Consider the following 27910-nt stretch of genomic DNA (forward strand, 5'->3'; position numbering starts at 1 on the left):
TCCACAGTGAGCTAGAAGAGTGAATGGATTTGGGGCAGGAGAATTCATGAAAACTGGACATGGGCACAGAATTGGGAGGCAGACTGCTCCTTGTGATTCCCAGTTACTGCATTCAGGAGGATAGGCATTCTTTTTCTAACTTACATAAAATCCTTTTATCATTGTTGTAAAAAGAGTAGATGCACCCAAATATATGGTAACATTCATGTTTTGGATAGAAGAAATTAAGGGTAGAGAATCAAAAAACCATCACAAAGGTTGGCAAAAGTACATGTCCTGAATGGTGTGTGGGTGTACACGTGTAGAAGGACCATGGGATGAGCACGGTAGGCTTTCAAGAGGAGCTATTAGTTTGGAGATTTTGCTTCATGTGGTCCCTTGGACGGAATTGACTCTTGAGAATTAGGGGGAGCTCAAGGCACCAGGACCTAGGGTTGTGCAAATCCACTCTTTACAATGAACACCACCAGTTCAGTTTCTAAACATTATTATAGAACCTATAAAACATGCTTCTTTTCCCTAACTTGGTTTCTTTACCTCATATAAAAAATAAATAAATAAAAAGGGCAAGAGAGGAGCCAATAACAGGCAATAGGAATGGGTAAGAGTCACTTTTTACTTAATAATCTGTGGACAGTCGCTCCAGGCCTTCGCTTTTCTTTTGGCCAAAGCCAGCCAGGCTGGCTCCGTGGACACAGGGGCAGCATCTGGGGTGGAGAATCTCTTGGTGACTTCTTTCACTAGTGGTGCTGGGGGAGCTGAGTCTGAGATCTCCACTACATTTTGTTTGGAAGCAAAAAGAGAAAGGAATAAGTCAGAACCGCATTTAAAAAAAAATTTTTAATTAACAGAATTATATGTAGTTACTGTGTATACCATAATGTTTTAAATATATATACACATTGTGGGATGGCAAAATCTAGCTAATTAACATGCATTCTTTCACAAAGTTACCTTTTTGTGCTGAGTACATTTAAAATTTACTGTTAGCATTTTTCAAGAATAGATTCTTATTAATCATAGGCACCATGTTGCACAAATATGTATCTTATCTAAATGAAAAAATTTTTAAAATATATATTTTTTAGTTGCAGTTGGACACAATATTTTATTTATTTTTATGTGGTGCTGAGGATCGAACCCAGGGCCTTGCATGTGCTAGGCAAGCACTCTACCGCTGAGCCACAATCCCAGCCCTAAATGAGATTTTGTAGCCCACATCTCCCCATCTCTTACTGCAGAAGCACATTTTGAATTATTGGTATGATGAAGAAAACTGAAACACAAGAGAGGCAAGTTCCTAGGTGGGCTTCAGTGAGAAGATCTGGGGAAAGCAAGCTATGTGGTTATAACTTGCTTAGAGAGTTACAGTGATCACAGTACAGTAAGTTCAAATTTCAGTGGATTTCTAGAAGCCTAGTTTTCTGTACACAATAGCTATGCTTGCATGAATACAAGAAATAAAGGCAAATTTTGTAATTCCTGTTATACAACCAGTCAATCCCATAAAGAAAAAGATCAAAGCAGTTTGAATCCATCAATCTGGCAGGGTTAATAGCTGCCTCCTCCACAAAAGATCCCCTGGGTCCCTCCATCTGAGTCTCAAGAATCCTGCCAGCTCTTGTGACTTGCAGTCTTTTAGGAATTCTTTTGCATTCTCTCACTTCTTCTTCTTCTTTTTTTTTAGTAGTAGATGAACACTACCTTTATTTATTTATTTTCTGTGGTGCTGAGGATCGAACCCAGTGCCTCACATGTGCAAGGCAAATGCTCTACCACTGAGCCACAACCCCAGCTGCTCTCACATCTTTACCAGAGCTTACAGGCTTCTGTGAGAGAGTTTTGTGAGAAAGTGAGAGGGTTCACATCTTCTCTTTGGTTCACATTTAGTGACTGCCCCTGCCCCCACCCCATTGCCTACACATATGCTTCTAGAACTCAGGCAATAGTGATTGAAAGAAAAATACTTCAGAAAATGTCTGTTTCATTAAACTGGAGCCACTGTTGAGTTGTGATATCCCTTTGGTACTTCCAATCAGGGAAAGGTATGCGCTCTTCAACTTCAGAGCTTTTATTTTATTTTGAAAGAAATTCCCTCTTTCCCTTCCCGCTGCCATCCTACCTATCTTTAATTCCTATATGTAAAAGCCAATGATAATGCCTATGGAGTTTCTAGAGAAATTACAGTGTTCTAAAATGTTTTTTCAAACAGCACCCCCCCATCTCACCAAGTGGTAAATACATGTTTAATATTGAGACCTCTTTATTAGCCAGATCTCAGGTACCAGGTAACCAGAGAGAAGCCTGGCCTGGTGGTTGGGACACTGCTACAGTTTGAGTATGACCCCCAAAAGCTCATCTTTTGGAAACTTAATTCCTCAATGTGACAGTGTTGGAAAGTGGTTCTTGGGTCATGGGGGCAAGCCTTCTGAATAGATGATGAATGTTTTAATTACATGAATAGGTTAGCTAGCACATAAATTCACCTCCCTTTTCTCTTTTCCACTCACTTGCCCATCCATTTTCTTTCTTTCTTTCTTTTTTTTGGTACTGGAGATTTAACCCAGGGGCACTCAACCATTAAACCATGTCCTCAGCCCTTTTTAAAATTTTATTTAGAGACAGGGTCTTGCTTAGTTGCTGAGGGTCTCACTAAGTTGCTGAGGCTGGCTTTGAACTCTCAATCTTCCTTCCTTAGCTTCCCGAGCTGCTGGGATTACAAGTGTGTGCCACCATGCTCGGCTTGCCCATCCTCTTTCTACCTTAATAGCAAAAGGCCCTCACCAGATGCAGCTGCCTAATCTTGGATTTCCTGATCTATGAGCTTTAAAAAAAAAAAAAAAAAAAAAAAAGACCCTCTTTATTAACTATGAAGTTTCAGGTATTTTGTTACAGCAGCAGAAAATAGACTAAGACAGATGCTCTTTGGGCAACATTGCTGCCAAATAGGGAAAACAGATGCTATGTTAACTCCTGGGAGGAAACATGTTCAGATTCATCTATCTTCCATGTGATTTGTAATAAGAAAACAGTGGAAACTATTGGATCATTTTATCTTTTAATAGAATAAAGATTTTTTTTTAAAAAGTGTCTTTTATGTGTTAGGAAAATATGAAAATTGTTATTGCTTTGGCAGCATATATACTAGACAAACAAACAAACCCAAAACTCCTGTTGTTAATTAACATCAAGGACATCAAGGACACAGCTGAGAAACTTAACTGCAAACCTTAGACTATAAGAAATGCTGTTTAAAATCACAGCAGTGAGAAGGGACCATCATAGTTTTGCCTGGAGCATCTGAGCCACATGGGTCACTAGGACACAAAGAAGCAGTTTCCACTTCCAACTAAGGTGTAGAGCTCCAAGGTAGGAGATTTTAGATATGAGATTTCACACATTTACCTTTTTTTTTCTTTTTCTGGGGATACTGGGGATTCCCAGGGGCATTTTAGCACTAAGCCACATCCCCGGCACTTTGGGTTCAATTCCTGATGCCTCCACCAAAAAAAAAAATTAGGTCAGTTGACCAGTTAATGTCACATTAGTAGCTTCAAATTGGCCACAGTGGAAGAACTTACACCATGGAAAATGGCAAATGCTACAAAGAGGTTTCTCCACGCCCAGAAGAGCTGATGGCTAAACATTTATCATCATACCACTGATAACAGGCAAGTTCCTGGTGGTCTTTATTGGATGAGCTTTATTAATATGCAAGTTTATGAATGGGGTTCTAGACATCATTCTGTGATGCCCAAAGTGCTGTGCTAGTGAGAACACTATAGGAAATTAAGCGTGTCCTAAGAGAAACATGCAACCAGAGTCAAACAGGAATGGACCAGCTCCCTACCTGTCACAGACGTAGGGAGAGTGTTGGCCTTTTTCAGTTGTTCTCTGCGCTCGAGCCTGGACACTGCAGTCTCAGGCTTCTTCTCTTCTGGCTGAGCTGTGGATTTGTGCAGGGAACCTGCTCTGCTGACACTGCCGCTTCCAGGCTGCGGGCTCACACTGACCTGAGTGGGCAGAGACAGGGAAAGCATGTTTTCAACCTGTGACGTGGAAAAGCCTGAACTGGAGAGCCTCAAGTCCTGTTCCACCTGCCAGCCTTGACCTGTTCCCATAGGAAGGGCTGGGCACACTTGTGAGCAATGTGTGCTCAAGCCTGGCCCCCAGTGAGGGAGCAGCTCAGCGCCCATGTACCAAGGAAGGAAAGTCACTCTCCAGAAAAGCCCCATCAAGCTGACTGTAAAATCAGGTTACAGAACAGGCTCTGGATTTGCTCTCTGACTGCTGCTCAAATAAAATCATTTTCATATTTCTCATAAAAGTACTCTCCCCTTATCCATGAGGGATCTATTCTAAGACCCCTGTAGATTGCAGAAATCATGGACAGTAATGAACCCTTCATATACTATATTATGTTCTTACCTTAGATGTTAGCAATGTTGATATATTTCATATTGTCAAGAACTTTCATTTTTACACACCAAGAAAATACTCCACAGTTTCACTTTGGCATATTCAAATTGCCAATATCACTTCTCTTATGTTTTATGGCCATTTTTTTTTTTGTCAATGTAGATGGATGGCATGCCTTTATTTTATTTTATTCTTGTTTTTGCAGTGCTAAGGATCAAACCAAGTGCCTCACGCATGTTAGGCAAGTGCTCTGCCACTGAGCTACAGCCCCAGCCCCTATGGCCATTCTTAAGTAAAACGAACACAATCACTGTGATCCTGTGACAGTTGATCTGATAACCAAGATGGCTACCAAGTAACCAACAGGGAGGTAGTACATACAGTGTGGAAACACTGGACAAAGGGGTGATTCATGTCCCAAAGGATGGAATGGGATGGCATGAGATTTTATCACACTATTAAAACTCATAAATTTAAAACTCATAAATTGTTATTTCTGGAATTTCCTATTAATATTTTGGGGACCACGGTTGACCTCAAGTAACCATGAAAAATGAATCCTCAGATAAGGAGAACTACTGTACCTATGTTGTGTGTGGATCACGACGAGGTATATACCATCTCAGATCAATCCTTTGATCCTTCAATTCTTCCTTCCTCTCCGCATCCCCTCCCCTTCCATGCCCACTTCCCTCCTCTCTCTCCTCTCTTTTCTTCTTTCTTGTGGTACTGGGCTTGAACTTGCAATCATCTTGCCTCAGCCTCCCAAGTAACTAGGATTACAGGTGTATGCCACCATGATTGGCTGGTCTCCCATTTTAAAAGTGGTCAATTTATTTACCACTCTGCTTTCTATAAACTCTCTCATCCTCTCCTATAATTTCTCTTCCTGTCTGTCTGTCTGTCTCCCTTTCTTTCTTTAGTCCTTGTGACTTAAAAGAGAGTCAAACTTAGACTAACAAAATTAAAGCAGTGGAGCAGGCTACTCACGTTTTCTTTGGAGAGCTTTTCTGCCTGTTTGGCTTCTCGGGCTTGCTTTCTCTCCTCTCGGGTTGCTTGCTGCTCACGAAACCCCTTTTGCTTTTGTAGTGCTAACGTTATCCACAGTGGCTGGGCAGTTTCAACTTTCTCTGTAATTTTGGAGCCATCTAAAGAATGCCTACTCTGAAGCACCGGCTTCTCTGTAGGGAAAAAGACAAAAGAGGTTTGCTGTGAAATTAACTGCTAACTTGTCTCAGTGCCTTACCCCCTAAGTCTTGTGGCATATTAATAAGCCTAGGAAATATTCCTTCTTCACACAAATCTGTGCTGTTGCCTGAGGGCCTCCACTGGGTGGGAAAGTATCATCTTTGATCAATAGAAAAAGGGTCATTTCTCTTCCTTAGACATGGAAGAAGCTACTTTGCAAGAAAATTAAATTTTCAGTGTCATCAAATCTCTTGTCTACAGAGACCAAGACGGTTATATGGCTCAAGGTTGTTTTTCTTTGAATTCACTGCTTTAATGAAATTTATTTTTTAGCAATAGCCATGTCCCTGCACACCACTCTTGCAGATAACATTCTATGTGGAACCCCAATGTTTGAAAGATAAACAGGTACTGCTCTGCCTCAGGAGCTGCTGAGGGCAGCAAGGCTCTGAGGAACACAGTGAGAATCCCATGATTTTGGTCTGATGCCCTCATCTGTCCGCTGGGAGTACCAGCATCCACAGTAAACCAGTTGTGCCTGAGTCTTCTGACTTCCAGTCACTGCAATGGGGGGTTCACACCTGGCAGGTGGTTGGTATCAGAGTAAGTATGGGGCTCTGACACTGGGCAGATCTGGCTTTGATCTTGTGACTGTAGAAGAGCTACTTAACCTTTAGTTCTCTAATAAATAAAATGAAAATAATAGCACATGCCTTATCTGATCAGGATATTTGGAACAATATTGGTGATCGGAATATTCAGAACAATGCTTGGCATACAGTTGTCACTCTACAAAAATGAGCTGTTACTATTACTTATGTCTATGAGACAAAGGTTCCTATTCTTTACTCTCAAGTAAAAAGTACAGAGATAATCATTCTTGAATTGGATTCTTTACCAAGTCAAAGGAAAGGGGCTTATTCTAGTCCTGTTCTTTTGTAATCCAACAGAAGTTTACTCTTTGATAGTCCAGAATCTTGACACCAGAGCTCTTGGTCAACTGACTTTTTTATATTGTGCTCCGGGGTGAGGACAAAGATCAAATGATGAGAAAACAAATTAGAAAGTTTCAATGAGGAATTTAAACAACAATAATGAAGGCAATAAAAGCAGATTCTAATTAATTTTCCTTTTACTTTTTGGGACTGGGGATAGAACCCAGAGCCTTGCATATGCTACGTAAGCGCTCTACCACTGAGCTACAAACTCAGGCCCCCTGCTTAATTTTCCATCTTCTATAAGGCTGTACATAGATAATTTATCCTCATAATGAAACTTGCACATTGCATGTCCCTAATCATCAAATAAAGATTCAGGTATAATCTGGCACAAGAAAGAAAAACAAAACAGGGCTGAGGTTGTGGCTCAGTGGTAGAGCACTTGCCTAGCATGTTTGAGGCACCACATAAAAATAAATAAAAAAGATATTGTGTCCAACTACAACTAAAAAAAAAAAAGAAAAAAAACATTTAAATCAGAAGGTTTAAAAACAAAATAAAAAAGTGAAATTGAAAGGAGATTTTTGATAATTTTTCAGTTAACTGGAAAATTTGAAAAAAGTCTTTGCCCCTCAAGCTTCTTCGGTACTGAGTTGTTTACGTATACTGGAACTAACCTGATGAGTTCCTGCTTCCTACCCAAGAATTGTGGAGCACTTGTTTGTAAAACTTCTAACCAAACTGCCAAGACCTAAATGATTTTCATATAAAGCTATTATACAAAAGAGAATTTTGAACTAAAATTTCAGTCTGAAGCAGCCTGCCAAAAACATTGACTGGTGCTTATCATAAGGGTCAAAAATGCCTTCAAAATATAATCGAATAAATTTATAATTGACTAAAATGAAAAAAAAAAAAAAACCCCAAACCTCTGGTTGGGGTCAGAGGTGGAGGAGAGATGGTGGCTGCAGTTCTGTGATGGTGGGGTGTATTAGGGATACAGAATCTGTGGTTTGGATGAAGCTAGCCTTGGACTCACAATGTTTCTCCCCAATCATATATCCATAAAAGTGCTTCTCTTTCTCAAAAAATGGGAAGAAGAATAAAAGTGTCTTCCTCTTGGCAGATGGAGAAGAGTGTATGCTGGGGCAAAGGCTGTGTGAGTGGTGTCTGGGGTCCACAGGTGGGCTATAAGACAGAGATGGGCAGATGGATTGAGAACCAGGGCGCAGGGGGAAGAGGAGACTGGAGGAGATCTACTGATAGTAAGAGCATTGCAGAGAAGGAGAAAAAGTGGAGGGAGACAGGCGAGGCATCTGAGGAACCCACAGAAGAAATAGCACTGCACCCAAGAAGAATGAACCTCAAAATGTTTCACCTCTCTCCCTTCCTTTCCTCTAGCTCCAGAGCCAGTTTCTGGGATGAAAGCAAAGGGAGCATTGGCCATGTCCACATCCCCACTTAAGGGATTTCAGACCTAAGCAGGCCAGGTGGGAGAAGGGAGACATTTTTTTCTTAATATTTATTTTTTAGTTTTTTTTTTTTTTTAAGGTGGACACAATATCTTTATTTTTTTAATGTGGTGCTGAGGATGGAACCCAGTGCCTCACGCATGCTAAGTGAGTGCGCTACCACTTGAGCCACATCCCAAGTCCCAGAAGGGAGACATTTTAATTGAAAAAAACCTTTTTATTATTATTACTCTGGATGGAACTTATTAGTTACTAACATGAGGCTATCGTTACTGAAAATGAGGGATTTTTAATAATAGAAAAGGGACTGAAACTACAAAAAAAAACCCTAAAAAACGAAACAAAAAAGCAACTCCTACAGATCGACAATTTTTTTTCTCAGTGCTTGAAACTGAGTTTAGTTCTCTATCACTGAGCTACAGCTACAGCCCATTTTTAAAATTTTATTTTGAAATAGGGTGTCAGTAAATTGCCCAGGCTGGCCTTGAACTTGCATTCCTCCTGCCTCAACTTCTCAAGTTGCTGGGATAACAGGTATGTGCCACCATCCCTAGCTGTAAAAAGTGTTCCAAGGCTTTCAGAATTTTACAAATGCCAGGTGAGGATTACCAGGGGCAGCTGTAGAGTGACGGGGAGAAAATTTATCGTAGGAAAGAACTCATGCTGGTGTTACCACTGTGGACGCCAGGAAAACACCCAACTTTACAGATACTGGTATCCACATCTACAAAACAGAGCCAAGACTATCTAACATAAGTGCTGGTGAGCGTCTCAGGAACAGTGTAAATAAATGTACTTGGAAGCTGTCCAAAGAAGGACTGCTGTTGAAATCATCCAAACACAATGAAATCTTTCATTTTATCAAGGTTTTATCAGACAGGGATGCTCTCTGTCAATCGCATACTTTTTTTTAGGAAGCAAGTTTATAATTTCTAATTAAAAATTGATTTTGTTGCAATTTAAACCTATTGTCTTTCATTCTAAACTCAGTGAACTCAAGATCCTGTCTTCCAATTCTAAGGGACAGGCAAATGATACCTGCAGTTACAGGGTTCAAGTCACTACTCCCAAAGGTTATTTCTTGGAGAAAGGTGTACTTAATTATTTATCTGTTCTGCATACCACAATAGGTAGGAATTCTAGAATGAGATGATACCAGAAATCAAAGTCTGCACATAGTACAACCCATTCCCATGAGGTGGGTTCAAAATCAATACAGTGGCTTGGCAGAGGGAGTGGCAGAGGGCGTGGCCTACATATTCTGGAGGCCTGTTCAGCCTCCAGAACTCAGACCTCTTTGTAAAGCAGTGGTCTTCAAAAAAGGGCGCCTACACCCTAGGGAATGTGCAAGACAATTCACTGGAGTGAAGAAAGAAATGATTTAGAATTTCTACTTATCTATTTTAAAATCTAAGTATAAAAATAAAAAATGCTTTTCTAATATTTAATACTCAGACATACTGACATCCTCACTCAGCCCACATAGCCAAAGACTATATATAACAAATAGATGTTTAAAGAATCATGAGGGAAGCTGGGAGGGCTACATTGTGGGGGATGTTGGGGGGCGTTGGGAAGGACTGGCATCGTTGTTCTCACTAATTCTTGCTTTTAGCATATTGGAAGGTTCCATAGTTAGATAAGTGCATGGAATATCCTATCTCTTTTAACTAAATGATCTTTTACAAGATGGACAAATGGCATAAAAGAACTCCTTAGATTCAATTTACTACAGAATGTAAGCATCAGAAAATAGCAGAGCTCTTTGCCTGCCACTTTATGAAGAGATCAGATTTGACAAGAAGTTGGCCAAAGAAAATAAAACATGGCACCATGATTTGCAAAGCATCCACTGTTGTTACAATGAACTTCATTCCAAATATACATGATGTCCCAGGGGCGCTAGTTAATGATGGTACCACATGTATAAGACCAACAAATAAATTGGAAGTCTATGCTTAACATTTTTATCCTGACGGGGTGTTCAGTTAAACAAATCTGGTCAGCCCTGGCAGCAAGTTGAATAGCAAAACACCCATGAATGGAGGCAGCAGGTCCCAGAAGGCAGGGGTGTGGGGGGTCTTGCTTCTATGTTTTTTTTTTCCCCCTGAATCAAGAAAAATTCAATTGGCAGATATTGACAGCCCAAAATCTGAATGCTGGGCAATAATAGTTTTGGTGACAAAATTACAATAATTGAAGGATCATGTCTAAAAGAAAGAAGCAAGCATGAACTTTCTTTCTTCAAGGAGAGAGAAAGTGAGCAATAGAACAGGCCAAGCCTTGAGAGGGAATTTGCAGATGCCAGAAAAGTAACAACACAAAAGCTAATGTCAAAACTAAAAATGGACCCATAATTCAGCAGGACAAACAGAAATCATTAGGGAGAAACAGTCTAGAAGCTGCTGCTCAACATGTGCATTCAGAAAAACAAGCTAGGTAAGTGGATAATTTAAAAAGGATGTTAGGAGTTGGAGGCTGTGGAGCATGCCTGTAATCTCAGCTACTCAGGAGGCTGAGACAGGAAGTTTGCAAGTTCGAGGCCAACCCTGGCAATTTAGAAAGCCCCTGTCTCAAAATAAAAAGGATGTAGTTCAGAGAAAAAAGAAAAATTATACATATGTAGAAAGTGAAAGAAAAGAATCATCATGGTTGGCCAGAAGTAAAGGGTGCTCTGAAATTTCTTTAAAGGAGGACTTCACAATGGCAAGACTTTGGGGAGGATGTGAGGCTGCATTTGCAAGGCATTTTACATAAAATTAAGTGAAAGCTGAGCATTCATAGAGGGGACCCATGGGCAGGATGGGATGTCTGAAGCCCCTAACCTCCCACCTCAGTGCAGCTACTGCCCAGAGGCAAAGCACAGACACTGGTCTGGGAAACTTTTTTTTTTTTTTTTTTTGTCACTGCACATTTCCCTTAGAATGGTTAATGACATCTTTGTTAATTAGGACTATATTTCATATCAAATAACAAGGGTCTCACTATGACTATGAGTGAGTGTCCTTGGAGAATGGTGTCTGGCCTCTATCAGTCACTGGCTACTCCAGCCAGCATTTGAGGCTCTTGCATATATGAGCTGGACAGAGACCAAGGCTCCACCTTACAATACCTACCTTTCCTCCCTGCCTCAGGCGTTTGGGAAGACCTCTCTAGTAGAGTGGTAGACAGAGGTGGGGAAGAAGGTTTCTTCTCCAGCACCTCTTCCTCATCCTCTTCCCTCTTCTGTCCCTTCCTTTCCTCTGGAGGTGGTGGTGATGGTGGCTGGGTACCACGGCTCTCCTGGCCCTCTCTGGACAGCTCGCTGGGCTCAGAGTCTGGCTTCCCAGCTCTGCGAGCCAGCAGCTCTACCAGGTAGGGCCTACTTAGTTTGGAGAGCGGAGATGGCGGCGGGGTCTGGCTGGCAGGCTTGGGAGCCAGTGCTGGTTTCTGCCCTAATGGCATCTTGTTTGCTCCCTTGTCGTGCTCTGGAGCTGGGGCCTGGCTGCTGGACGGTGGGGGTCCAGGCTGGGCTGTAGGAGGAGAGTGGCTGGAAGAGATTTCAGCAGAGTCCCTTCGAGGGGCTAGGACTTGCTTCCTTTCCTGGGGGAGGGATGGGCCAGGCTTGGGGGCTACACCCTCTGTCTCTTTGTCTGCATTGGCGCTGGCCCCGGCAGGAGGCCCCCCATCGCCACTGTCACTCGTGCTGCTGTGCCTCTTTTTCTTCTTTTGTTCCGCTTGTTGGTCGCAGTGGAAGCGCAAGGAATAGTTGGTCCTTCTCAGCTTTATTCCAAAAGGTGAAGCTTTTTCCTCTGCACCTGGCATCCCGGGGTCTGGCTTGGCTACACCACTTGTGGCCTCGCTGTGCGCCGTGCTTGTGGATTCCGTGTGGACCGCTTTCTGCGGAGGGGAAGGCAGGCTTGGAACAAGGAAAGATGGAAGGTCTTTGGCAAATTTGCACCCCTCGGTGGTGTCTGCTGGCTCGTGGCGCACCTCTGGCTTCTCTGGACCCTTCCGGGACTCCTGGGTACTAGCAGGCGAGGGCGGGGGCGCTGTCTCTTCGCCGGGCCCGGGTCTTTTTCTAATGCTCTCTGCCTCCGTATTCTGTTTGGAGGTCTCGGTGCCACCGTCTGCGAATTTCTGCCAGGCGGGCATTATGGAGAACTTGGCGTTCACGGGCGGGGTCTTGCGGAGGTTCCCGCGGGAGTCAGATCGGGCCCTGGGAGGGGGCTCCTCCGCTGGCCTCGCCGGCTCTCTGTCGCCGCGCGGCTCGCTCTCGGCGTTCTTCAGGATCCTGGACCGAATGGAGGCCCACTCGGCCAGTGCCGTCACGCTGCTTTGGGTCTCCTGCGGAGGCCTGGCTTTCCCGCCGCCTCCCCGGGGCTCGCCCGGAGCGCGGACGGGCTGCTCCACAGTAGGGACGTCCATGTGCCTCTTCTCTTCCGACAGGCCCAGAAGGGACTTGCAGGCCGTGTCCTTGATCTGGTTCAGGTTGACGGCGGGGCCGCAGAGCTGAGCTCCAGTGACCAGGATGGCGGTATGGGGGATGCTCAGGGTGGAGGGCAGGGCGTGCGAGGCCGCGCTGGCTCTGGGGGCCTTGGGTTCCTGCGCAGCAGGGCTGGGTCCCGCGTCCTTGGCGGGGGTCACGGGGGTCAGATTGACCTTGGGGAAGAGAATCTGTCTCCCTCCGGAGGACACCTGGAACGTGTAGGGCCTGGGCATGGTCTGCCTCTCATCCACCTCCTGCCACCTGAGCTCCTCCACCTTTCTCTCCTTTTCTGGAGTGGAGGCTTCGTTCTTCTCCCCCAGGGGCAGCGTTTCTTCCTTCTGCTCCTCTTGCTGCTGGGGAGGGTCCATTTTGGCTGATTCTCTCCGGTCCTCCACGACGCGATGATCATCCTCTCGAAAGTCGCCCCTCTTCCCAGGCTGCTCTGTTGCCTGCTCCGCCTCTTGCTTCTGCTCCTGCTCAGAGCTTTCTCGTTGCCTTTTGAGTTCTAGGTCTTCTCCATCCTCTGGCTTCTCTTCAAAGTCATTCTGCAGGGCGCTCAGCGGGCTTCTGCGGGCCTCTAGCTGCGGCTGCCTCTCTTCCTCCGGAGGAAGCTCCTTCGGGGCCTCCTGTGGCCCAGGAGCCTCCATTTCCTCCTGCTGTACCAACTCTTGCCCTCGCTTCTCTTCCTCTTGCTGCTGTCTGAGCTCCTCCAGTCGTTTCTTTTCCTCCTGCTCCCGCCTTCTCTGAGCCTCCAGCTCCTCCCGCTGCCTCTGCTCCTCCAGCCTTCTGGCCTCCTCCTCCTGCCGCTGGGCCTCCAGCCTTCGGAGTTCCTTCAACTCCTTTTCTTCTTCCTGCCTCTGCCTCTCGGCCTCACGCTGCCTCTCGGCCACGCGCTGCCTCAGCTCTTCCAGCCGCTGGGCCTCTTCCTGCAGGGAACTCCGTTCCTCAGCCTCCAGGCGCTCTGCATCCTCGGGCTCCCTCTGCTCTTGTTCTCGGCAACCTTGCTCTTCTGGGCCCCGCTGCAGCCGTTCCCCAGGCCCCCTTTCCTTTTCCACTTCTATCTGGAGTTCCTCCTCTTCGCCCCCCTCTTCATCACCTTCCTCCTCCAAGAGCTCCTGCCTTCTGTTCTCTTCCCACAGCCTCCTCTCCAGGGCCTGCTGCCTCTGCTCTTCCAGGCGTCTCTTCTCTGCTGCTTCTGCCTTTTGCCTCTTGCACTTGGCCTCTAGTTCTCGCCAGTAGTCTTCTTGGTGTCTCTTCTCTTCCTCAGAATCCAGCGGCTCCGGTTCCTCTTCAAGCCACATGTGCTTGTCTTCTCCTGGGTGTCCATTTTGATCCAGGGAAGGCTGCCTGTCAAGGCCACCTGGTTCATTTTGTCGATCCTAACAGGGGAAGGGAAATATAGAATTAGTCTTTTACTTTTCTCGCAGAAAACCCTTACCCTTCCTATTCACAATGCAGGCGGCCCTGTCAGTCTCAAAAGGGACAGGTGTTCTCACACAGCAGTCTCCCCTTATCCAAGGTTGATTTCAGTTACCTGCCCTTAACCAAATATTAAGTGGAAGTTTCTGGAATAATTTACACATTTTAAATCTCTCTCTCTCTCTTTCTTTCTGCTTTTCAGATGACGACTTGCCACCACTGTTGTCTAGGCTGGACTTGAATTTGTAAATCCTCCTGCCTCAGCCTCCCCAGCAACTGGGATTATGGGTGTTTGCCACTGTGTCCAACATTTACTTTTATTACAGTAAATTGTCATAATTGTTGTTAATCTCTTACCTAATTTATAAATTAATCTCTTGCCTGATTTATGAACTGTATAATAGGGATGTGTAAGAAAGAACATGGCCTATGTAGTATCCAGAACTATTCGAGGCTTCAGGCCTCCATTAGGAATCTTGGAAGTTTCCTCTATGAATAGAATATGGAATAGTGTGAAGGTGAAATCAGGCAAGGGTCACACCAAGCAAGAGTAAACTGTGGGAGGGGAAAAACTTCCCCTTTGTGGTTTACCCTCTAGCCCTTCTGTCATTTCCAAATTCCTTTTTCCTAATATAAATGAACACCAGGAAAATAGATAGCCCAAAAGTAGGAAGATGGGGACTGGGGATGTGGCTCAAGTGGTAGCACGCTCGCCTAGCATGCGTGAGGCACTGGGTTCGATTCTCAGCACCACATAAAAGTAAAATAAAAGATATTGTGTCCACCTAAAACTAAAAAATAAATAAATAAAAAGTAGGAAGATGGACAAAGAAAGAGATTTGGGTCAGGCATGTGGTGCTTGCCTATAATTCCAGCTACTTGGGAGGTTGAGGTGGAGCAATGGCAAGTCTGAGGCTCAGTCTGGGCAATTTCATGAAATTTGTCTCATAATAAAAAATTTAAAAAGGGCAGGGGATGTAGTGCAGAGGTAGAGCACCCCTGAATTCAATCCCCAGTATCTGCCTCCCCCAACATATACACACAAAAAGAATAAGAGAGATTTGAACTTCATTAATGTCCCCTGAAGCCCAGTGCTTAGAAGTCTACCCTAATCAGACTGAAGGCCTTTTGGCTAGAAAGGCAAGCTCTCCACCCATGACCTTCCCCTCCGAGGTCCACCAGCCTCATCTCAGAAAGGGCAGTGGAGACAGACCTGCAGATTCCCACATGCAGGTACACTCAAGTTCCCAATGTGCAGAGACCTAGATCCTTCTAGGGCTCCACCCCAACACCAACGCACTTGGCAGAATTAGTGCCCAGCAAGCAAAGGCACCTGTCAGGTCAGCCAGGACACGCTCTACGCACCCGGGCAAGCCGCCTGTGCTTCTTTGACACCCTCTGGTTTTTTGGCTTAACAGACAGTTTGTGCTTGGCAGCACTGTTGTCCAGGCGAGCCATGGCCGGGGGGATGGCATCGAGGTTGACACTTTCAATGGTGCCAGCAGAAGAGAAGTGTCTTTTTGGCCGAGACGGTTTAACTGGAGCAACCTACAGCACAGATTAAGATATAAGGTCAGTCTGGATCAGAATGCCTTGCAGGGAATCCAAGGACAGTAGCACTCTATCCTGTGTCTGCCCAGCTTGGCCCAGGAAACACTGGCAAGCAGGAGGGCTGGGGTATAGTGAAATGAGCCCTAGTTTTGGAATCAAAGGACAGGATGCTATTTGTTCTGCCAATGGTGACTGTATTCACTAGTGAGGGTCATTTAATCTTTATATGACTAATTTTCCTACTCTGATTGATATGGGTTATGACCATATCAATGCTTTGGAGAGCCAAAGCACCTGCCGCCTATTTTTGATAAACAGAATTTTACTGGTCCACAGCCGGCATGCCCACTGTCTTTGACTGCTTTTGTGCTACAAAGGACAGCACAAAGGAGAGTCATGCTGTGTGGCTTAACATCACAAGCCTAAAATGATTAGTGGTTGCTGGTTCCTGGACGAGACCACCTCTGTGCTAAGAACTCTTTAACTCTCAGACACTGTGTACATGCTCAACTTCTATGTAGGATTTCAGTCCTTTCAAGGCAGGAAGGAATCTTTTTCATCTCTGTCTCAGTCCTTTTTCTGCTCAAGCAGAAAATCTCATTTGGTAAGTGATCAGTACATACTTGTTCAAGGAATGAAGGCAAAGTTATAATGTTCCCATCTAGGACTTGGCAAAAATGTTTTGACATAATCATTCCAAAGTCACAGAGTACTGAGTGTACCAAAAAGCTAAAAGAAAAAGGGCCCTAAATTAGGTATGGTGGTCCATGCCCATATTCCCATGTTCAAGGCCAGTCTCCGCAATTTAGCAAGGTCCTAAGCAACTTAGCAAGACTCTGTCTCAAAATAAAAAATAAAAAGGACCGGGCTCAACGTAGCTCAATGGTAAAGGGCCTCTGGGCTCAAAACCCAGTTCCAAATAAAGAAATAAATAAATAAAAAGGTTTCTGGTGGGGAAAAAAAAAGTGGTGAAAATGTGTCTCTTGGGCAGGTGCAGTTCCTCAAAGGATGAACTGCAGAACAGACTGCAGTTCTGGAATACAAACGCAATCACTAAAAAACCCCCACTGTCTCAGATTACACATTTAGAAAGATCCGACCTGCCGTGGCACCCGAACAAGAAGCCACACTAAATGAGAAGGTAGGAAGCCAGGCCTGTAACTGCAGAGAATTTAGATGGTGAGAAAGGGACTCCCGGGTACACAATGCCAACTTGCAGCAAGGGGTGCTCACAGCCCCATCTGCCACAGTCGACAGTTTGCACACACAAGGGCAGCCCTGGACTGGAAGGGACAGGGTTCATGTGTTTGTGCTTGTGCTGGCAGTGCAGAGTCGATGAGGTTTAGCTGAAGGGCCTGCTTTTGGCAATTACCCTCCATATTTATGCACAAAGGATAAAAGACCAAGCTAGCACCGGGAGCAAAATGGAAGCCCAGAGCATTATAAATTTATGACTAGAAGTACTGAAAAATAATTCCAGTACTTTGGCCTTTTAGCTTTCATTTATTTATGGCTATCTTTTTATAATAGGTATCAAATTCTGAGCTATTGTTGAAAAGAGACAAATTAAACATTTATTTCCATCCCCTATGAGATGCATGAGGAAAAGCAGTCGGAGCCAAAGTGACAGATTGAAGACAGAGATAAGCACTTGGAGTTGAGATTGAAGTGCCATGCTCTGTATCTAGTTATCCCAGCTGGGCTTCGTCATTGTCTTGGTGGTGGCATCGTCTTGAGCCATTCCTTTTATGGGAACTGACCTGCTCAGGGTTCCACCTGCCAGATCTTGGGAAGTGGCCTGGTTCCCTGTGCAGGTGAAAAGTCCTTGTCAGAGCAGATCTGCTCCTACAGAAAGGTGCTCAGGAAAACGGTCCTAGACTCCCTAGACTCCTGTAGGTAAAGCTCTAAGTTTAAAAGAGACACCAAAACATTTAAAAAATATTATGTAAAAGTAGAGAAAGGATAAGGTCAACTCTTTTGTTTCTCACATCTCTAAGGGGACCGTTCCTTACAGACTTGGGTATCTCCACCTATTATAGAATAGCTTTTTCAACAGATTAACAGTGTCTTGAAGGATGTGATACATTTAGAAAGACGACCAACTTGTAAGACCCCAGAGCATGCTGGGAGTGTGGCTATTTTTCAGAGCAGGGTTCAGTTCCAGCAGTTGCATTGCCATGGAAACAGATGCACCAGCCTCTACCACTAGTTGCATGTTGAAGACATTTAAAGTAACATACGAAGGCGACATCTAGGAATGGAAATGAAGCAGGATATTTGTGGGGAGGGGGGTAGGAAGGAAAAAAGGAAGTTCAAGTAAGGAAGCTCAACAAATAAGTTCAAATCCTATTACCTTCTCTTCCATCTCACTTCCAGCTCCAGGGAGATTCAGAGGACTCGGAGAACTTGGCGTATCACTGGACTGGAACAGTAGAGAGAGCGCTTGAGTCAAACGCAGGAACAGGAAGTTCTGGGCAAATAACTAGACACTGGCTGGGGCCTGGGCAGGGCTGCCTCCTCCCACACAGGGGTCAGCTGGCCTTAAAGAACCAGCAGGAGTCACGGTGAGGACTTTGCTGACAATGACTACCTGGGGTACAGAGGGGCCACCATCCTCTTCCCGAGTTCAATGCACTCCCACCTGGGTAGTCCCCACCTCAGCTGTGTGTTTCTGTCCACTGGCTGAGAGAAGCTCTGGGCGGCCCATCGGCCACCTTACCTGGGAAACGGAGCTGCGTTACACACATGGCCTCCAATCTTGGAGCTCTCGCCTTTGCTGGCTCTCTTCCCCCCTTCACCTGTCAGATCTCTCCCCTCTAAGCAAGGATGCAAAGGGCAGGGCTGAGAAGGTGAAAGCCCAGGGAGGGGAACAAAATCACAGAAGGGAAGGAGAAGGGAAAGGCTGAAGACTCACGCCCCGTGACCTAGGCACCCTCTGAGAGCACCCCAGTAGGTGGTCTGCATGTTTCAGACTAGTAGACCTGCTAGGTCTTGTGGTGCTGTTTTATACAAAAGGATTTGATCTTCCTTTCCAGTTTGCTGTACCTAAGTCCATTCTTCACATCACACTTAGGAAAATCTTTAGAAAACACAAACCTGATTAAAACACTACTCTGCTTAACATTACTCAGAGGTTTCCTATTGCCTTCAAAACAGAATTCACCATTTCCCCATGGTCTACACCACCTGGCGTCACCACCTCCTCCCTTCCACCCCAGTTGGGCCATATTGGCCTGCTTCCTGGTCGTCTTTTGGGGATGACTTTTTTTGGCCTGTCATGGGCCTCTCTGCTGGGATAGTTTTCCATCTCATCATTGCCAGGTCTGCTCTCAACTCCACATGCAGAGATGTATCCTCTCCCCCACCAAGTTATTCACTTTTGCGTTACTCTGTTTATTTTCTGTGTGGCCAACACTTTTCCTGATCTGAAATGATTATATTTATCTATTTGTTGACTTGTGTGACTCCCTTCTCATTAGGGTATAAACTACTTTAGAAGCAGCTCCTGGGCAAATCTTGCCCATCTCTGTAACACCCACATCTAAGACAAGGTCTGCTGAACAAAGATCCTTTCTTCTTCTAAGGCCACGGCACCTTGCACTTATGAGGTCATTGATAATAGAAGAAGCTGCTTCAGTCCTTACAAAATCTCTGCCTCAAGGTGGTGGCTGTTGCTGTGACCCTGGCATTGGAGAGGCTGGGAGAGCAATCTCAGACCTACTGCAAGGGAAGGATCCATCTCTGCTTCACCCACCACCCCAAAGGGTGTCAACATGTGAGTGCCGGGGGTCATCAGGGCCAGGCAAAGATGGACAATGGGGTGGACCAGCCTTCACTTCCCTTCCTTGCTTTCCTCTGCAAATCACTTGCATCTTTCTTAATATTCTCATCATATATTAGCTGATAAAAGGCATGATTTCTTCTGAGATGCCCATTTTAATAACATCTGCCACAACTTCATGTTCCTTGATAAACAGAACTGAAAAAAATGTTTTTTTCCTTTTTAAAAAAACTATATGAAGTCCCATCCCTCATTGAAGAATTTCCAATTCTGGTTACTGGTAGGACTTTTGCTTCTTTTTCCATAAGTTTTTTAAGGTCATCCTTTTTGCTGGTGGAAAAACTCTCAATTCAGGACATGCTCAAAGCATTACCTTAAAGTGTCAACAGACCAAATTTAGATAAGTCAGCACTGGAATATGACTTTCTACACTAGGGTGACTTCAAGCTGGCCTGTTGAAGGATTATAGCTCACTAAACCCCTATAGTTTTCTTTTTTCATTTCCCTTGAAATCACCGTAACCTGACAAGTCATTATACAGTGCACCTAAGCAGGCACTAGCTAAGATCTTGGGGACACCCAGATGGGTGAGACCCACTTTATCCTCAAGAAAGTCAGTGTTTTGAGATGGAGAGAGAACAGTTCCATGGACAGACATGGATGGGAGATATGGGTGTGGAAACAGGGGTGAAGACGCACAGCAAAGGTAGAGAGAAAATACACTCAGAAGTGAGGCCAGGGCAGTGTTCCCAGAAGAGGTGGGCACAACCTGAGTCTTGAAGGGTACACCAGGAAGTACCCTCCACCCCTGGGCTACTTATCAGAGAAGCTTCCCCCATCTTGTTCTCCCCACCGCAGACTGCAGGGTCACGAGGAGCCTGCGTTCACTGCCTAAAGTCCTGTGAACGGTGGCTTGGGAGCCATCAAGTCATTCCCCAGCAGAGACTTACTTTGTTCTCAGCGTCGGAGAGGATGATGTCCTGCTGAGCCACAACTTCCATGGGACTGGCCAGGAACAGGTCCTCTTCTGAGCTGGCCTCTCCACTGCCTGCCTTCTTCATGGGAATGGCATTGGGTGGCCGCTGCCCAAACTTGATATTCTTGCCCAATTGTCGCTGGAGAGGAACAAAAGAAAGACATTCTGAAGCAGTGAAGCAGTCCCCAAAACCACAACCAGGTTCCCCAGCATATCTAGGAAGCGCTGAGGCATACGCCTGAGCCCAGCTGCTTCCTAGACCCACTGCCATGCCAGGGAACCGCTGGCAGTCCTAGAGTACATGCGTGTCTTCCAGTCCCTCTGACTCCCGTCTTCAAACCGGGACTTTTTTCATCCAGCCACCTCTTTCATGGAAATGCCAACGTTTTCTAGGGTATAGGTCCCATATTTCTGAACCAAACGTTGAAATATGTTTTTGATTTTGGACTTGTCTATACATCTAGAAAGTCTTTTTTAAAAGTACAAAAATTGTGCAGGTAACAGTTACATGAAATGTAGAAACTTCTGGGGGAAATGAAAACTCTTAAAGTAGGTACAACATGGGAACTTTCCAGCCTCTTCTGGACACGTTCCCTGTGAAAATTATTCTTCCACCATCTTCACCTCTGGCACCCAGCTAGCAACCCCCACGCCAGACCTCATGCTTAGGTCATGGTGGGTCACAGCCATGGTGAAGAAGGTCCCTGGGCCAGCAGGTCTTTCCCTGATCAATGTCGGGAGCATATAAGGGATGGGAAAGGTCCAGACTTCTTTGCCTTGGAGTATTTACACATCAGGAAATAGGAGAGAGACCAAGACTGAAGGAACCAGGAGAAAAGGGTCAAGGAGGGGTGGACCACTAGTAGGTGGTAGTTACAAGGAGAAGGGAAGACAAATTGTATTTGGAATTAGACAAGGGCCAGATTAGAAAAGAAAAGAAAAAAAAGTCTCTAGATGTTTCCCAGTGTCCCTGGGGTTGGGGGTAAAATTGCCCCCAGCTGAGAACCACTGCTCTAGATAGTAGGTTCTTGAGTTTCACAATCCTTATATGCCTCAAAAAAATTCTCTGATATTTATCTTTAATCTGGCTAATGTTTAATCTCACAGACCAGCAAAGAACCTTAGCAATCACCTATTCAAAACTCTTCACTTAATTAATAAATAAGTAAGTAAGTAAATAAATAAATAAATGCCAGATGTCCCACAGGGAGAGGCAACTGGCCCAAGCTTATGGGAAGAATAAGCAGCCCCAAAGGAATCAGAACCCGAGTCTTCTTAAATCACATTAAGGTTATTTTCATTGCACTTCAGCAGCCCTCATAAATTTGACAACGTCCTTCCTGCTTGTAGGGGCAGTTATATAAAGAGATGATGCAGCATTTAAAATATTTGTCTGAAGTTCCCTTGAGGGAATTGCCCTCTCTCCCTTAGAACTCAATGGTACCAAATCCACCCACGTTCGCCCAGCTCCCCCACCCCCAGCCTCGCCTAGTGGGCAGGAACACACAGACAGAGACGGGCCCCAGCCTCCCCTCCCCGCGCGCCCAAGGAACCCCGCATGCCCAGGCAGGAGCGGCAAGGCAAGGGCGGGGATCTGGCCCGCAGGTGTTTCAGCCTGAGCAGGGCTCCCCAGCTCCAAGGGGAAGGAGCACATATCAAAAGCCTGAGTTCAGCCAGGGACGGGCAGCTTCAGCAGCCTGAAGGGGTTGCGGGGAGGAGAAGGTTGAAAAAAAGGTGTTTTCCAAAAACAAGCCTAGCAGGAAACGGCAGTTAGTGTCTACCCTAAGCAGGTCAGTAAGCAGGCACGTGAGGACAGCGATGGAGTCAGACAAGAGGACAGGGGTTTGCAAAGCCAGCAGCCAGCTGGGTTCTGCTGCCCAGGGGCAGAAGACTGGGGCAGGTTCCTGTGTCCTCCCAGGCTGGCCTTCCTAGTAGTGTTGGCCAAGAGCTAGGGGCTGTCCTAAACCCTGTGACCCTAAACCCTGTGAGCAGGGTCTGCTGATTGCCAATGCTCCCAATTACTGAGATGCGCGTGTTTCTTTGTTTAATTGACATATACTAATTGTCTGTTCTTATGGAGTGTGATACTTTAATACATGTATACAGGGTGGGATGATTAGGTCAGTGTAGCTGGCATATCCAAACACTTATACTTACTTTGTGTTGAGAACAAAATTCTATTTTCTAGCTATTTTGAAATACACAATAAATTGTTAACTAATATTTCAATACATGAGTACAATGTGTAATAACTAAATCAGGATAATTGATATATGCATCATCTCAAACATTTATCGTTTCTTTGTTAGGAATATTCAAAATTCCCTTTTCTAGCTATTTTGAAACATGCAGTAAATGATAGTTAACTCTAGTTACTCTACAGTGTGCTACAAAACACTAGAATTTATTCCTCCTCCTAACAGTAATATACAGACTAACTGAGATGAGGTTATTTCTTGTACTTATAATGGAAAGAATAATTCTTTATTGTAATTCTTGGCCTAATACTCTGATGCCATTTAATTGTGAATAAATATGCTGATATTTTACTTTTTAGAATACTCATGTTGGCCCATTATGATGCTTAGGAGGCAAAAAAAAAAATGCGGCAAAATGTAATCACATTCTAGACTGAAATAACTGCAAAGTTGGGATGACTATTGTGGCCACAAAGGGAACAGGAAAGAGAACATGAAAAGAAACAAATAAATGAATAAGAACAGGGACAAGGGGCTGGGGTTGTGGCTCAAAGGTAGAGCGCATGCGTGAGGTACTTGGTTGGATCCTCAGCACCACATAAAAATAAAATAAAGATATTGTTTCCACCTATAACTTAAAAAAAAAACAAAACAAAACAGGGACCATACAGTACCGGGGGCATGTTCACAAATGAGGTAGAGAATTCAAGAGGTGGGTTGAGGGAAAGGTGCTGGGAACAGAGGAAATGCCTAGGGAAGAAGAGAGAGAAGGGCCCAGAGAGAGAAAAGGAGGAAGGGGAAGAGGACAGGAGGGAATGACTGTGTGTGTGTGTGTGTGTGTGTGTGTGTGTGTGTGTGTGTATGTGTGAAAAGGTTGATTTCTATCACAGATATGTTCATCCTGGCAAAAGAAAAACACTGCTGTTGCCTTTGGAAATGAAAATGTGCCTCTTGGTACAGGAACAGATTTGAAATCCCCCCAGAGAAAACAGATTCAGGCTAGTGGTTTGGGACCTTGGGGGTGGGGACTGAGAAGCAGGAGAGGAATGGCAGCAGGGATCTGAGTAGGGCTAGTCTCTGTGTCCAGAAAAAGGACTGTCCTCACAGACATGTTCTGCAACTGTCAGGCACTAGAGGTCAGGGCAGGACTTAGGGTCCAGGGCTATGGCCATCGATCCTCACACACCCAATGACCAGAAGCTCCCACCCACACGTCCTCCCTGCAGTTCCTCCTGCAGAGGTCTCCTTCAGCCTCCTCAAAGGAGACTGGGCAGTTGTGACATTTTGTGAAATGTATTGACAATTAAAAGGTCACTGCCAAAACCTACTGGGCAATCTCAGGTGTCACTTGAATTGAATATTTGGATAAACATGGCTTTTCTGTTACTCTAATTTGTGTGCTACTCATTGTCACGAGAGGAACTATGACATCAATGAGCAGTCACCTCAATAAGATGAGGTGGTCTTAGGTTCAGAAACAAAACTACTGCTCTCCTCACTTTTTTTTTTTTTTAATACTCATGAGCTGTCTTTATACACACTGTTGTTATTACTTGTGTCTATACCGAGTCTATTGCGGGGCTATGAATGGAGTTACTGTTGAGACCAGAATGTGAGCTAAGAGGAACCATATTTTATTCATTCATATTGGGCCATTTTGTTGTAATATGGAATGCCAGAGAATGACGCTACAGGAATGCACATCCATATTCATAGGTTTGTTCCTATGGTGAGGAAATGCCAAGCACATCATATTCTGTAGCTCTCTCGTTGCCAGTGTCTAGAATTCCCCAGATTTTTCATGGCCATTCTTCAGATCATAATTGTAAGAGTTAAGCAGAGGAACAATAAAGTTCCTGTCTTCTTGAGCAAACTACAGATACTTCCATTGTTAATGAGATTTTTTTTTTAAAAAAGAAAGCATCAACAATTTAAAAACAACTGCTCTTTAAAAGTGACTTTAGAAGTGACGAAGTGCACCTGTTTATTCTTTGTGTCCTTGATAGCTGCATTAGTTGTAAAAATGCTCAAATGTATGATTTTTGGTATTTTTAAGTGAAATCCAGCTCAGTGGGAGATAGAAGCTACTGACGATGAAGGTTTCCCTCCTAGGCCAAACAATCCATGATTCAATATTTCTCTGACAAAATTCTGGTGTAATTGTATAAATCACCCACAGGCTGAAAATATGATTACCCCTGACTCTTCTCATTGGCTGGGACATAACCTCACAGCCTGGTCTGATCTCAAGGAGGCACTCTCCCAATCCATGCTGCTGGAAAACTGTAAGTAGTATCAAGGTCATTTAGTCCAAATGCCACAAAGTTTAACACTTATCTAGCCACCTTGCACAACAGCAGGTGAACAATGACTTCCTAAGGTGGGGCAGGTCTTAAGAACCAGAAGGGCCCTTCACATTGTCCATCACAGGCTTCCCCCTTATCAAGGTGGGTGAAGTGAGTATCAGAGAGTTTAATGGCTTCTTTACAAGGCCACAGAGCCAGATGGTGGCCAAGGCCTGACACACTTTTTATTTCACCTAGTTCCCTCCCTGATTCACCCTGAACTTGTGATCCTCCTGCCTCAGCCTCCTGCGTTGCTGGAACTACGGGCATGTACCACCATGCCTGGCTGTATTATTTTTATACTCAGAAAAAAAATTAGTTTTTCTTTTAAAAGGTTCAATAGTTTGCCACAAAATTTTTAGCAGGTGATAGGCTGGCTTTATTCAGGAAAGGACAGATTAATTTATGCTATATTCAGTTAGTCTGTACTGAGATGCTAACAGCTGCATGTCTACCATGACAGCTCTAGGTGAGATGACTGCTATGGACACTAGAGGGCAGCCTTGCCAAATGCAGAAAGACAAATGCCCTTATAGGGGTTTCCAAGGGTTTGAGGGCTGGGCAGATTTTTTAAGCTATAGAGAAAAAAAAATTTTTTTTTTTTTTGAAATGGCATTCCAGTAGAAATCTCATTTCAAAAGAATGTCTTAATATGGTGGCTAATCAGCTCGTCAGGACGTTTACAGTGTTATCCATCCCGTACCTCTCTTTAAAAATAAACATACACATATACACAAAGACAATTCCAGACATGAAACATACATGCCTCTGACACGCTGAACTCTTTCATTCCATGCTGGAGTTTACGAGGGGGCGATCTTTTATGCTGCTTACTAAGCATCGACACCAGCATAATGTTGTCATGGAAAAATGCAAAGCATTCATGCAAGTTAATAAAGTTACTACTATTTCTACGACTTACCAGGAACATACTGCTTAGTCGACTGAAAAATAAAGCACAGTCTTTTGGGGGTGATATAGTCACATCTTAGGTTACTCCAAACTCACATTTGCTATGATCACGGTCCCCATTTCCCTCCTTGAAGAACAAATGCCTTTTGTATTTTCAAAAACATCACTACCAAGCTGAAAGGAAGCTTGTGACTCCATGCAAGCAGAAGCAAAATTAGGCAGACCTCGTATGAGGAGATGTTATCAAAATGAGAACACTCAAATCGTTATTTTGCTTTATTTCACGTTTTTCTTCTTGCGTTAAAAGAACAGTCACTTCAGGAAAGTTAGTTATTCGATATTTTATTGATTAAACAGATCAGATTATTTAAAATCATGGTAACAAATCCTAAGCACTCACATATTTTTCACTAGGTTTCTATATTTTCAATACCACACAATTGCCTCATGGATTGTCGTGAACATTAAACTGGACAACATCTGTGGAGATGCCTACCATGATCTCTGGCATTTGGTAGCTTCTCCAGAAATACTGTATTGATGAATCTCAAGTACTGTCCAAAGTAGCAATATTAACATAGGTGACCACAGGTTTCATATTCCATCTCTTTATCAAGAATGTAAATGGAAACTTTATGATATACTAAATATTTTAAGTATTGTCACAGTGGTGGTGGCATGTGGTATGTTACAGAGCACCTATCATTGAAGACAACAGGCTATTGTCTTTTTCCAAGAAATTCTAGAAAGTTTTTATATTTTACAAATATAGCTATTTCATACCCTGAATTCTGCACGTCATTCGTCTTAGAAAAGGAATATGATAAGCCAGGAGTTCAAAACCTATTCAAAATAATATTCTAGAAATCAAAAGACTAGAAGGGGGAGGGTCAAGGTTTTCCCTGGCCATCCCCATTCTCTCTTCTTCTCCAACTATGGGAAGTGACAGCCTGCTTTGCCATCAGTCTACGAACGGTGCAAGAGCACGGCCAGCTAGAACCAGGAGTGGGAGCTGGTTGGGGCACGCTGGGATATGAGGGACAGGCCTGGGCTGGCTCAGGGAGCAGGACTCTGGCCCTGGGCAGCAGTGGCCACAGGCATAAAGATCTAGGCATGCCTGGGTGTGGTTACAGGGTGTTGGCTATTCCGCATTCACCACATGCTACCTTTGGCTGAGTGTGTGTGGAATATGTGACCAAACACAGGTCACAAAATACAAAGCTCATGCTCAGAAGAACAAGAGCAGCTCAAGAAAACAAAATCTCCTTTTGGGTACAATGCTTCATCGTATCAGTAGCTACTCAGGTCAGCTTTTCCTCTTTCCCTCCTCCTGTCCCTTATTCATTCACTCATTGTTGTAGACTTACAGACAGATGAGAATCCAGAGCCCTCTGTTCAAAATCTGGGTAGCCTCCCAGGGCTTCCATCTCAGAGAATGCTTGCTTTGGCACTGCTCTTGGGTATTTGGGGGCAAGGGAATTCTATCAAGAACTGGGGCAAACCTACCGCCATACCCTCAGTGTTTTTGCTCTTCTTTCTTACCCTGGATTCTCATTATTTTGACGGCATTTGGTAAAGGATCATTGTCTTTTCACTGCTAGGGAGTCACTCCCCGAGTCAATTTTTACACAGGAAAACTGCCCCACCCTGCAGCATGAACAGGAGGGAGCCTGTGGTGTTCCTCCAAGAAAAGGTGGCTGGAGGGCCAGATTTACAAACAGCAGAAAGTCTCATCAATCACTATCCACCAATAGAGACAGGCAGTGAACGTGTGCTATGTAGATTCCATTGGCAGGAATATGGGTTCATTTCGTTAGGAGATTTTTTTTCCCATCCAAGCCCTGCAGATTCTCTTGGGTACTTGTTCTTCTCATGTCCATTTTTTTTTTAAGGAACAATTAGAGAAAAGGGGAGGGCAAGTCGTGCAGGTGGGTATGGTGGTGATGTCTCATAGGGGCACAGGAAAGTTCCAGAGAACTGAGTCAGGCTCAGGAAGGAATATTACCAGGAGCGACCCTGAACCTCCCAATCCATCACTCAAGGATGAGCTAGGGACTTGTCCACTTCCCTCCACGGCCGGACCCCTCCTCTGGCTCTGACCTTCCAGTCTTAAGCTGTCTTACCTGAAGAGTTTTGACTTTGCCCAGGATGTTGTCCTGTGACATTGCTTGAACTGTCTGCTCACTTTCTGCTCCCCCATCAGGGATAAAAATACTGTCATGGGAAAGCGCCCGGGTTCCCAT

The 27910-nt window shown here is 44.5% G+C and overlaps 1 protein-coding gene across 2 annotated transcripts; it reads right to left on the reverse strand.

Annotated features, from left to right (window-relative positions):
* Positions 1-615: 615 nt before the first annotated feature.
* Cracd (capping protein inhibiting regulator of actin dynamics) lies at positions 616-27910 on the reverse strand. Of its 2 annotated transcripts, XM_026387632.2 has the most exons (9): positions 27791-27910; positions 20187-20351; positions 17809-17877; positions 15270-15452; positions 13423-13864; positions 11134-13329; positions 5410-5600; positions 3851-4013; positions 616-776 (listed from the first exon to the last, which is right to left on the reverse strand). In XM_026387632.2, exons 1-9 carry the CDS (start codon positions 27908-27910, stop codon positions 616-618), a joined length of 3690 nt encoding a protein of 1229 aa, XP_026243417.2. The 2 variants fall into 2 exon arrangements, with proteins under 2 accessions (XP_026243417.2, XP_026243410.2); XM_026387625.2 differs by having other exon boundaries at positions 11134-13864.

The sequence above is a fragment of the Urocitellus parryii genome, chromosome 10 (assembly GCF_045843805.1).
Source record: "Urocitellus parryii isolate mUroPar1 chromosome 10, mUroPar1.hap1, whole genome shotgun sequence".
NCBI lineage: Eukaryota > Metazoa > Chordata > Mammalia > Rodentia > Sciuridae > Urocitellus > Urocitellus parryii.

Excerpts from the sequence above, each read along its gene's own strand:
- Cracd (XM_026387625.2), bottom strand. The coding sequence starts at position 27,910 with ATGGGAACCCGGGCGCTTTCCCATGACAGTATTTTTATCCCTGATGGG. Across the intron at positions 15,453-17,808 it reads GAAGTGAGATGGAAGAGAAG|GTTGCTCCAGTTAAACCGTC; the intron begins GTAATAGGATTT and ends TCTGTGCTGTAG. Across the intron at positions 777-3,850 it reads TCTCCCTACGTCTGTGACAG|TGGAGATCTCAGACTCAGCT; the intron begins GTAGGGAGCTGG and ends AACAAAATGTAG.